At 44.0% G+C, this 13,282-nt stretch overlaps 1 protein-coding gene across 3 annotated transcripts in view; it reads right to left on the reverse strand.

Moving 5' to 3' along the window:
* Positions 1-13,282, reverse strand: part of LOC133550102 (guanine nucleotide-binding protein G(q) subunit alpha) — a 105,261-nt gene that overhangs the window by 30,293 nt on the left and 61,686 nt on the right. For all 3 annotated transcript variants that reach the window (XR_009806233.1, XM_061896175.1, XM_061896176.1), the window contains exon 2: positions 9,286-9,470. Coding sequence is in view for 2 of the 3 variants with exons in the window: in XM_061896175.1 (XP_061752159.1) it covers positions 9,286-9,470 (185 nt within the window). In the remaining variant the exon portion in view is untranslated. The remainder of the gene's footprint in view (positions 1-9,285; positions 9,471-13,282) is intronic.

Raw genomic sequence — 13,282 nt, forward strand, 5'->3', positions numbered from 1 at the left:
CCTAATCAGAGCAAAGCATTTTTGGTTGAAAAAAAAAAAAAAAAGATAAAGAAGTAAAATGCAGCACTATGTCATCCATCCATCCATCCATCATCTTCCGCTTATCCGAGGTCGGGTCGCGGGGACAACAGCCTAAGCAGGGAAACCCAGACTTCCCTCTCCCCAGCCACTTCGTCTAGCTCTTCCCGGGGGATCCCGAGGCGTTCCCAGGCCAGCCGGGAGACATAGTCTTCCCAACGTGTCCTGGGTCTTCCCCGTGGCCTCTTACCGGTTGGACGTGCCCTAAACACCTCCCTAGGGAGGCGTTCGGGTGGCATCCTGACCAGATGCCCGAACCACCTCATCTGGCTCCTCTCGATGTGAAAAAGCAGCGGCTTTACTTTGAGTTCCTCCCGGATGGCAGAGCTTCTCACCCTATCTCTAAGGGAGAGACCCGCCACACGGCGGAGGAAACTCATTTGAGCCGCTTGTACCCGTGATCTTATCCTTTCGGTCATGACCCAAAGCTCATGACCATAGGTGAGGATGGGAACGTAGATCGACCGGTAAATTGAGAGCTTTGCCTTCCGGCTCAGCTCCTTCTTCACCACAACGGATCGGTACAACGTCCGCATTACTGAAGACGCCGCAACGATCCGCCTGTCGATCTCACGATCCACTCTTCCCTCACTCGTGAACAAGACTCCTAGGTACTTGAACTCCTCCACTTGGGGCACTATGTCATCAGTTTCTGATTTATTAAATTGTATAACAGTGCAAAATATTGCTCATTTGTAGTGATATATCGATATGTACGATATATCGCGGGTTTGTCTCTGTGCGATATAAATGGGTTGTACTTGTATAGCGCTTTTCTACCTTCAAGGTACTCAAAGCGCTTTGACACTACTTCCACATTTACCCATTCACACACACACACACTGAAGGAGGGAGCTGCCATGCAAGGCGCTAACCAGCACCCATCAGGAGCAAGGGTGAAGTGTCTTGCTCAGGACACAACGGACGTGACGAGGTTGGTACTAGGTGGGGATTGAACCAGGGACTCTCGGGTTGCGCACGGCCACTCTGCCACTGCGCCACGCCGTCCCCGTATGGAAAATTACAACATGGTAATATTCGAGTATACTTTCTCACGCAGTTGCTTTTAGCTGCGGGCATTACACTTCAGGCCCTTCTCACTCTTTCCTGTCTCTCCTTCTCGCAGACAAGCAGGCGCACAAACTTATATACGTCACATCATACGTCACGTATACGCCCTCGCCCAGCAGAGAAGTAGCAGACTGGGCTACGTTAGCTGCTAATGTAGCCGTACGAGTGGTACGAGAGAAAGAAGGGGCGGATCTGGTAACAAATGAAGGAAGACTTCATTCCCAATAAAAACAGCAGTCTGGCGGTGGTTCGGCTTCAAGCGGGAATATGTCGAACGGACAACCGTAATTTGTCAAGTGTGGGGCAAAAGCGTTGCTATAAAAATGAGCATTACTGCTAATATGTCAGCAATGCGGACCAAGCTCTGACACTGAGGGTTGGTGTCAATGAAAAATTTGGAGTCCAACCCTCCAGTGAGGGTTGGACTCCGCCAAGGCTGTCCTTTGTCACCGATTCTGTTCATAACTTTTACGGACAGAATTTCTAGGCGCAGCCAAGGCGTTGAGGGGATCCGGTTTGGTGACCACGGGATTAGGTCTCTGCTTTTTGCAGATGATGTGGTCCTGATGGCTTCATCTGCCCGGGATCTTCAGCTCTCACTGGATCGGTTCGCAGCCGAGTGTGAAGCGACCGGAATGAGAATCAGCACCTCCAAGTCCGAGTCCATGGTTCTCGCCCGGAAAAGGGTGGAATGCCATCTCCGGGTTGGGGAGGAGAGCCTGCCCCAAGTGGAGGAGTTCAAGTACCTAGGAGTCTTGTTCACGAGTGAGGGAAGAGTGGATCGTGAAATCGACAGGCGGATCGGTGCGGCGTCTTCAGTAATGCGGACTTTGTATAGATCCGTTGTGGTGAAAAAGGAGCTGAGCCGGAAGGCAAAGCTCTCAATTTACCGGTCGATCTACGTTCCCATCTTCACTTATGGTCATGAGCTTTGGGTCATGACCGAAAGGATGAGATCACGGGTACAAGCGGCCGAAATGAGTTTGGGTCTCTCCCTTAGAGATAGGGTGAGAAGCTCTGCCATCCGGGAGGAACTCAAAGTAAAGCCGCTGCTCCTTCACATGGAGAGGAGCCAGATGAGGTGGTTCGGGCATCTGGTCAGGATGCCACCCGAACGCCTCCCTAGGGAGGTGTTTAGGGCACGTCCAGCTGGTAGGAGGCCACAGGGAAGACCCAGGACACGTTGGGAAGACTATGTCTCCCGGCTGGCCTGGGAACGCCTCGGGATCTCCCGGGAAGAGCTAGACGAAGTTGCTGGAGATAGGGAAGTCTGGGCTTCCCTGCTTAGGCTGCTGCCCCCGCGACCCGACCTCGGATAAGCGGAAGATGATGGATGGATGCTAATATGTAGCATCATTTGAAAAGTCACTCGCTAGAGAATGAAGAGAATTTCATAACGTCCACATAGTGAAGGACGAATACTAGTTGATTTCCAATTATGCAGCTCATTTTTATTTGACACTTAAAATGTCTCCGACAATCTTGCACTTTATGTTTTGGAAATGACATGAATGTTTGTGGCATTGCTTAATAACTTTAATAAATACACTTTTGGTCAATTGACTTAGTTGTGATTTCCCTCTCTGCATGAAAGTTTAAAAGTAGCATATATGAATGCAGTATGAAGAAGAATGTTTTAATGTAGACACATAGAATCATCATACTGCTGTGATTATATGCATCAAGTGTTCATTCTAGGCCAAGGCAAAATATCGTAATATACATCGCGATATGGCCTAAAACTATTGCGATATTTAAAAAAGGCCATAATGCACAGCCCTAGGTCGTCCTTGAACTATTTGGAAAAAAAGATATTAAAATAACTAAAAACTTGTTGAAAAATAAACAAGTGAATCCATTATAAATAAAGATTTATAATAATCAATTTAAAATGCCTTCTTTGGGGATTGTAATAGAGCTCCACCTGGATTCATCAACTTCATTCTAAACATTTCTTCACAAACAAAATAAATCTTTAACATCAATATTTATGGAACATGTCTACAAAAAATCAAGCTATTTTATTTTTTCTCACAGTTTATGAACTTACATTCATATTTTGTTGTATTACTCAATAAATATATTTATTAGGGATGCACCGAAATGAAAATTTGTGGCCGAAGCCGAAACCGAATAAAATTGGAGCGCTTGGCGAAGGCCGAAAACCAAATACCGAATAATTAATGCAGTTTTTCACAACTTTTTTATATTGCATCAATAGCCTAGAATACATTTTTAGACATGTTTTTGCAAATAAAGTAAATTTTTATTGAATATTGACATTTTTTAATATTCCAGTAGCCTTTGCTTTTAAAAAAAAAAGCAGTTTTTCATTTTTTCATTCAAACAAAACATGCATTCCAAAAAAAAAATAAAGTGCATTATAGTGGATAAACCCACAACAAATTAATTATTGTCCTTTTGGCAAAAGTCTGCTTAGCCACAGTAGATATGCTAATAATGTAAACAGAAGGCTCAAGTAAATCTCAATTAAGTGTGTGCTTGTAACCTCTTACACTTATACAGGTAGCCTACACAACAGGCTAATAATGTAAACAGAGGCCCCACTAAATCTCAATAAGTGTGTGCTTGTAACCTCATACACTTATACAGGTACACAACATATCCCAGGCCAGAACAGATTTGTCAATAACGGTACTCCAGCTTCAGAATAAAAAGAAGGAAACTAACTATGTATAAAACAATTTAAATTTAACATTGCACGTTGGTTGATTGCGTCACTGCGTCAAAAAATTGCGTCTTTGCGTCACACGCCACTATTCGGCCTTGCTTTTAACTCATTCCACCGAAGGCCGAATGTGGCTTTTTGTTGCCATATTTGGCCGAATATATTCGGTTAATCGGTGCATCTCTAATATTTATAAAGAATTTTTGAATTGTTGCTATTTTTAGAATATTTAAAAAAAATCTCACGTACCCCTTGGCATACTTTCAAGTACCCCCAGTGGTACGCGTACCCCCATTTGAGCCTTAAGGTACTACACGCCTTCAAGACCTCCAGCTCTCTTGACGTTGTACTCCGATTTCCGATCAATTTAAATTTGAGTATCGATCCAATACCAAGTAGTTCTGATGCTGATAATATATATTTTCAAGATAGATGAATGATTATAATAAATAAATAAATACTTATAATATTTTCTACAATTCATCCATCCATCGTCTTCTCCTTATCCGAGGTTGGGTCGCGGGGGCAGCAGCCTAAGGAGAGTAGCCCAGACTTCCCTCTCCTCAGCAACTTTCTCTAGTTCCTCCTAGGGGATCCCGAGGCGTTTCCAGGTTAGCTAGGTGACAAGTCTTTCCTACATGTCCTGGGTCTTCCCCGTGGCCTTCTGTCGGCTGGATGTGCCCTAAACACCTCCCCAGGGAGGTATCTGGGGGACAACATCCTGACCAGACGCCCACACTCCCTCATCTGGTTCCTCCCGAATGACAGATCCTCATCTGGTTCCACCCGATTTAGGAAACTCCTTTTGGCCACATGTACCCGTGACCTTGTCCTTTCGGTCCCAACTCAAAACTCATGACAATAGGTGAGGACAGAAACGTTGATCGAGCGGTAAATTTAGAGTTATGCTTTCCGGCTCAGTCCCTTTACCACGACGGATTGATACAGGGTCCCCATCACTGCACATGCCGCACCAATCCGCCTGTCGATCTCACGATCCACTCTTCTCTCACTAGTGAACAAGACTCTGAGGTACTTGAACTCCTCCACTTGGGGAAAAATCTCCTCCCCAAACTAGAGATTTAGAGATTAGAGATAGGGAACGGTGCTGGCCCCTCTTCTCTTCACCCTGTACACCGCTGACTTCTGCTACAACTCAGAGATGTGTCACATCCAGAAGTACGCGGATGACACAGCCATCGTCGGGTGCATCAGGGACGGCAGAGAGGAGGAGTTTCGGAATCTGGTGAGGGACTTTGTTGTCTGGTGCCACACGAACCTCTTGCAGCTCAATCCATCAAAGACCAAGGAGCTGGTCATTGACTTTGGGAGGTCGAGTCCACGGTCACAACCTATTGTGATCGAGGGAGTTGAGGTACAGACCGTGGACTCATTCAAGTACCTCGGGGTTTGGGTGGACAATAAGCTGGACTGGACTGTCAACACGGACCACCAGTACAAGAAAGGACAAAGCAGGCTGTACTTCCTCAGGAGACTGCACTCCTTCAACATCTGCAAAAAACTCCTGTGGATGTACTACCAGTCTGTGGTTGCCAGTGTTCTGTTCTACATGGTAGTGTGCTGGGGGGGGCAGTACATCTAAAAAGGACAGCTCCAGACTTGAGAAACTGATCAGGCGGGCCGGTTCTGTAATCGGAATGAAACTGGACTCACTGGTGACGGTGGCAAAGAAGAGGACTGTTGACAAACTAGTGAGCATCCTGGATGATGCCAGTCACCCTCTGCATAGCGTTATCAGTAGCCAGAGGAGCCTGTTCAGTTCTAGACTGCTTCATCCCAAGTGCAGGACTAATAGACTCAAAAACTCCTTTGTCCCACACACCATTAGACTGTACAACTCCTCTCTGGGGCGGGGGGCGGGGGGCGGGGGGGTACTAGGATGACAGGGGATGCAAAACAATAACAGTGCAATGCGTTTTTCATAACATGGTCACTACTGCCTACTTTGTCTTGTTATATTCTTATTTTACTGTTATATTGCTATTCCCTTTGTTGCTTTTTAGTTTTTATTCTTATTGTAATATTTCCCTATTTTATTTCCATTTAAACCCCCATTATTTACTTTTTACTTTTATTTAAATCCATCTCAACTCTGTACACTGCTGCTGGAATTTTAATTTTCCTGAAGGAACTCTCCTGAAGGAATCAATAAAGTACTATCTATCTATCTATCTATCTAGAGATGGCAAGCCATCTTTTTCTCGGCGAGAAACAGGGACTCTGACTTGGACTGTAATCCCACAATACTTGGAACACACCCTCTGGTTCCCCTTGTTAAAGAGAGGAACCACCACCCATGTCTGCCAATCCAGACGTACCGCCCCCAAAGTCTACGGTATGCTACAGAGTCTTGTCAACCAGGACAGCCCCACAACATCCAGATCCTTAAGGAACTCTGGCCCGATCTTATCCACCTCTGGCACCAAGGTGCTTTTCAACAACCTAGGAGACCCCACCAGAGATTCCCCAGACACTGCTTCCTCATAGGAAGTCGTGTAGGTGGGATAGAGGAGGTCTTTGAAGTATTCCCTCCACCGATCCACAACATCCCAAGTCACGGTCCGCAGCAAACCACCCCCACCATACACGGCGTTGACAGTGCACTGCTTCCCACTCTTGAGGCGGCAGATGGTGGTCCAGAATCGCTTGGAAGCCATCCGATAGTCGTTTTCCATGCTTTCCTCAAACTCCTCCCATGTCCCTTATTTCAAGATAACGTAGCAAATAGCATACTTTCTTGTCTACTCCTGTCATTTCTTACTCGGTCTGTAGACTCCAGTCCTCCAGTAATGTTATTTTGTATTAAATGTAGTTTATTTGCTGCAATGGAGGTGATCCTTATGAACTGTGTATGGAAACACAGTTAGTTGCTTCTGTCACAAATAAATAAAAGGTCAGCCAGCAAGGATCGGCTTTTTGTGAATGGAATTGAAAGTTATTATTTAGAGTTTTTCACGTAAACCGTCCGATACTGATCAGTGGAAATTTTTGGACCAATGTCCAATGCAATGTTAATAGAGATGACCGATTATATCGGTCAAAAGAAAACTTCACCCCCAAATGCGTAGACCCTTCCAGGTGCGCTAGTGCTAATGCTAATAGTCGCTAGCCGATCTGGAACAATTTCAACGCAATTTCGGCCGATAAATGCTTCAAAATGTAATATCGGAAATTATCGGTATCGGTTTCAAAAAGTAATATTTATGACTTTTTAAAACGCCGCTGTACTGAGTGGTACACAGACGTAGGGAGTAGTACAGAACTACTCAGTGGCCTAGTGGTTAGAGTGTCCGCCCTGAGATCGGTAGGTTGTGAGTTCAAACCCTGACCGAGTCAAGGACTATAAAAAGGGGGACCCTCTACCTCCCTGCTTGGCACTCAGCATCAAGGGTTGGAATTTGGGATTAAATCACCATAAATGATTCCAGGGCGCGGCACCGCTGCTGCCCACTGCTCCCCTCACCTCCCAGGGGGTGATCAGGGGGATGGGTCAAATGCAGAGGACACACATAGTGTGTGTGTGATAATCATTGGTACTTTAACTTTAAAAATAATCCTTGCCGGCCCAATCACGTAATATCAAGGGCTTTTCACACACACAAGTGAATGCAAGGCATACTTGGTCAACAGCCATACAGGTCACACTGAGGGTGGCCGTATAAACAACTTTAACACTGTTACAAATATGCACCGCACTATGAACCCACGCCAAACAAGAATGACAAACACATTTCGGGAGAACATCCATACCGTAACACAGGGGTCGGGAACCTTTTTGGCTGAGAGAGCCATGAAAGACAAATATTTCACAATGTATTTCCGTAAGAGCCATATAACATTTTTCAACACTGAATACAACTAAATTTGTGCATTTTTAAGTACGACCAACATTTGTACAGTATAATAAGTCTCATTCTTTTTAACAACATTGTTATTATAAAAGTTAACCAATAATACATATAATATTTCTTACCATTAATGCGACATCTTGAACGGATGGTTGGATTAAAATGCATGAGAATGTTTTATAATTTGAACGTTATTTTTGAAACTGTGATTACCAGCGGAATTATTCATTACTTATCGTGTTAAGCAATGTCAGCTAAGATTTTTTTGAGAGCCATATGCAGTCATCTGGCTCTAGAGCCATAGGTTCCCTACCCCTGGTTTAAGAATTAGACATCTTTTTACCTGCACTCTGCCTCCCGCTGTTTCCCACATCTACAAAGCAATTAGCTACCGACTGCCACCTACTGATATGGAAGAGTATTACACGGTTACTCATCATAGCTCGGTTGGTAGAGTGACCGTGCTAGCAAGCTGAGGGTTCCGGGTTCGATTCCCGCTTCCGCCATCCTAGTCACTGCTGTTGTGTCCTTGGGCAAGACCCTTTACACACCTGCCCCCATTGCCACCCACACTGGTTTAAATGTAACTTAGATATTGGGTGTCACTTTGTAAAGCGCTTTGAGTCACTAGAGAAAAGCGCTATATAAATATAATTATCTGAGAGCCATATGTAGTCATCAAAAGAGCCATAGGTTTCCTACCCCTGCCGTAACACAACATAAACACAACAGAACAAATACCCAGAACCCCTTGCAGCACTAACACTTCCGGGACGCTACAATATACATACCCCCCACCAACCCCGCCCACCTCATCCTCCTCATGCTCTCTCAGGGAGAGCATGTCCTAAATTCCAAGCTGCTCCTGCTGTTTTGAGGCATGTTAAAAAAAATAATGCACTTTGTCACTTTAATATTAAATATGGCAGTGCCATGTTGGCATTTTTTTTTCATAACTTGAGTTGATTTATTTTGTTAAACCTTGTTACATTGTTTAATGAATCCAGCGGGGCATCACAACAAAATTAGGCATAATAATGTGTTCATTCCACAACTGTATATATCGGAATCGGTAATTGACAGTTGGGCAATATCGAATATCGGCAAAAAAAGCCATTATCGGACATCTCTAAATGTAAATACCGATGAATTGTGAATATTCGGGGATCCACTATGTTTTTTAAAGCCAGTCCTAACTCAAGCACAGGCCACACCATTTTGTCAAAGGTTTCCTGTCAAAGAGGTCGGGCCTAAAAGGAATCCTTATTATGTTCCATTATAATCCTATAACAGGATTTTACACAGCTGCTGGTTGGGTACAAATCTTTTTTCAAATACCAGACGTATCTTATATCACTTTTGATTAGAAACACTTTTCTGCCCTTCTAAAGAAAAACATAATTTAAAAAAAAAAGGAGAACCACAATCAGCACGTATCCCAAGAGTCAATCAGTCCTCAATTAGAGTTTGACAATAAGAGACCAGGCAGGCCCTCTGAGGGCTGGAATTGAGAATTGCTGTTGATCAATAATAGCCTCATTGTTTTCACCTTTTAGTGAGAATGAAGTCACCGCTTACCCGGTTCTGTTCGAATTTGTAGGGGATCTTTAGGTTCTCTGTGGCCCGGATCATGGCCTGCATGGAGGTGAAAATATTTTGGTAAACGAGCCTGATAAAGCCCCTCTTGTCCTCGTCAGAGTAACCGGCGCCATGGATGATCCTCATCTGCTTGATAAAGGTGCTCTTGCCGCTTTCGCCCGTCCCTGTAACACAACGTTCAATGTCCTGTTAGTGAAGATTTATAGAATTTTCTTAGAGTAAAAAGACACTTTTGAAGTCGGACAAAACTTTAGTTCAGTGAGCATTGACAAGTGATCTTAACTTGTGTGCTTTTTAAGGGTGCCAGTGCATCAAGAAAGCAAACTCTGTCTAAAAAGAGAGAAAGTCTGATGATGAACATGACAATGAAGTCCCAGTGAGTGTGTGGCACACTCCCTGAATGTATTGACACGGTACCAGTGACAACAAACATGTGGCCCACGGGTCGGATGAGACCCATAAGAGGGCTTAAGGGGCTCTGCGAGACACAGTTGCTAATTGTAAATGAGCTGCATTTTTTGTCCAGGGTGTACCCCGCCTTCTGCCCGATTGTAGCTGAGATAGGCGCCAGCGCCCCCCGCGACCCCGAAAGGGAATAAGCGGTAGAAAATGGATGGATGGATGGAAACTTAATGTTTCCACTGGACGTCGCAACAGCAATTCTGTTAGGCAAGCAAATGGTTTATACCAAGGCCGATCAAGCAAGAGATACACAGTAAAGTGGGGATGCGGCTCCTCCCCCTCGACCCAACGTAAAACCTGCCATTTTACGTATTGTGCTTTGAACACATCGCGCTGTGGCACTCTCATTTCCACTTTAGACATATATATATATATATATATATATATATATATATATATATATATATATATATATATATATATATATATATATATATATATATATATACACAAACATATACATATATATATACAGTATATATACTACATATATATACATACAAATATATATATATATATACACACACATATACATACATACATACATACATACACACATATACATACATACATATACATACAGACATACACACATACACACACACACACGCATATACATACACACACACATATACACACGCATATACATACACACACACATATACATACATATATATATATATATATATACATACATATATATATATATATATATATATACATACATATATATATATATGTTTATATACTAGAGATGCGCGGATAGGCAATTATCCGCAACCGCATCACTTAAGTCGTCATCCACCCGCCATCCACCTGAACCCACATTTTATCAAAACCGCAACCGCCCGCCGCCCACCCGTTGTTGTATATCAGGGGTCGACAACCTTTATCACTCAAATAGCTATTTAGACCCGTTTCACAGAGTAAAGAAGACAATGGGAGCCGCAAACATTCTTGCGAATATCTGCTGGTGCTCATCCAGATAACGAGAATAAGGGCGTTTCTATGAAGCCTTTGCCTTTGACGCCTTCATGTACGAACTGTTTGCCAGGCCAGCAACATGTTTTATATAGCTTTGCAGATACACGTACAAGATTGAAAGGCATACTGGGTGACACAGAGTACACTGATGGTTGTGATATAAACAATTTTAACACTCTTACTGATATGCGCCACACAAAACAAGAATGACAAACACATTTCGGGAGAACATCCTCACAGTAACACAACATAAACGCAACACAACAAATACCCAGAATCCTTTGCATCCATGACTCTTCCTGAATATATTTTACACCCCCGCGCCCCCAACCCCGCCCACCTTACCGACGCATGGGGGGGGGGGGGGGGGGTTGGTGCTAGCGGGGTGAATAATATAGTCAGGAAGAGTCATGAATGCAAAGGATTCTGGGTATTTCTTGTGTTGCGTGTATGTTGTGTTACTGTGAGGATGTTCTCCCGAAAAGTGTTTTGTCATTCTTGTTTGGTGTGGCTTCACAGCGTGGCGCATATTAGTAATAGTGTTAAAATTGTTTATATCACAACCATTAGTGTACTCTGTGTCATCCAGTATGCCTTGCAGTCGTGTGCGTGTGTCAGTGGAAGCCACACACAACATGTTGATAGACTGGCAAGTAGATTGTACATTTTCTAGAAGGCGTCAAAGGCAAAGGCTTCATAGCACCCCCTAATACTTATTAACTGGGTGACTGCCGGCAGACATTCTTGAGAATGTTTACATCAACTAGTATCTTCTTTGCTTTGTGACACAAGTCCAAAATGGCTCTTTGAACAGTAAAAATTACCCATCTCAGAACCGTGTATATGATATATTTCCAAATTGTTCAACCGCCACCCGCCCGAATCTATTTAATATCTATTTTTTCGTCATGTCACCCGCCCGACTCCGCGGATGAGACCACAAACCGCGCATCTCTAGCCACCACATTCGGGACATCTAACATCTGTGAAGACCAAGTCCTCCAAGAAGAGGCACAATTACAGCAAGGACAAAACAACTGTACAACACAAACAACAGCAACAACTTGCAAATAGAGACTGGATGTGAATATGTTTTGCTTACTAGAGAACACTGGACATCTGTAAGTAATCACAACAAACTGGGGTCCAAAATTATTTGTACCCTTTGCAAACTGTCACAGTCCGTGGGAAAATCCAAAGTTTTATACCATTCCAAATAGTCCAAGCTCTTCTAACGCATCTTGATTACCCTGATTCAGTTGTTGTAATCAACTCAACAGGTGAAAAACAACAGCGGCTCTCTTCAGTTGGTTTGTGGACAGTCATGGCTAAGACAAAAAAAAAAAATCACTGAGGACTAGAGATGTCCGATAATGGCTTTTTTGCCAATCTCCGATATTGTCCAACTCTTAATTACCGATTCCGATATCGACCGATACAGATACATACAGTCGTGGAATTACTAGATAGTTATGCCTAATTTCTTTGTGATGCCCCGCTGGATGCATTAAAAAATGTAACTAGGTTTTCCAAAATAAATCAACTTAAGTTATGGAAAAAAATGCCAACATGGCACTGCCATATTTATTATTGAAGTCACAAAGTGCATTATTTTTTTTGAACGTGCCTCAAAACTCATCTGTATACTCTAGCCTTTAAATAGACCTCCATTTTAGACCAGTTGATCTGCCGCTTCTTTTCTTTCTCCTATGTCCCCCCCTCCCTTGTGGAGGGGGTCCGGTCCGATGACCTTGGATGAAGTACTGGCTGTCCAGAGTCGAGACCCAGGATGGACCGCTCGCCTGTATCGGTTGGGGACATCTCTACGCTGCTGATCCGCTTGAGATGGTTTCCTGTGGACGGGACTCTCGCTGCTGTCTTGGATCCGCTTGAACTGAACTCTCGCGGCTGTGTTGGAGCCACTATGGATAGAACTTTCACAGTATCATGTTAGACCCGCTCGACATCCATTGCTTTCGGTCCCCTAGAGGGGTGGGGGGGGGGGGGGGTGGGGGTGGGGGGGGGGGGCTGCCCACATCTGAGGTCCTCTCCAAGGTTTCTCCTAGTCACCATTGTCACTGGCGTCCCACTGGATGTGAATTCTCCCTGCCCACTGGGTGTGAGTTTTCCTTGCCCTTTTGTGGGTTCTTCCGAGGATGTTGTAGTCGTAATTATTTGTGCAGTCCTTTGAGACATTTGTGATTTGGGGCTATATAAATAAACATTGATTGATTGATTGAAAACCGCAGCTTGGAATTTGGGGCATGAGCAGGTTGTGGCGGAGAGGGTAACGGGGGGGGGGAGGGTATTGTAGCATCCCAGAAGATGCAATGGGGTTCTGTTGTGTTACGGTGCGGATGTTCTCGCTAAATGTGTTTGTTATTCTTGTTTGGTGTGGGTTCACAGTGTGGCGCATAATTGTAACTGTGATTAAGTTGTTTGTATGACTACTCTCAGTGTAACCTGTATGGCTGTTGACCAAGTATGCGTTGCCTTCCCTTGTGTGTGTGAAAGGCCGTAGCTATCATGT

The sequence above is a fragment of the Nerophis ophidion genome, linkage group LG03 (assembly GCF_033978795.1).
Source record: "Nerophis ophidion isolate RoL-2023_Sa linkage group LG03, RoL_Noph_v1.0, whole genome shotgun sequence".
In the NCBI taxonomy this organism is placed as follows: Eukaryota; Metazoa; Chordata; class Actinopteri; order Syngnathiformes; family Syngnathidae; genus Nerophis; species Nerophis ophidion.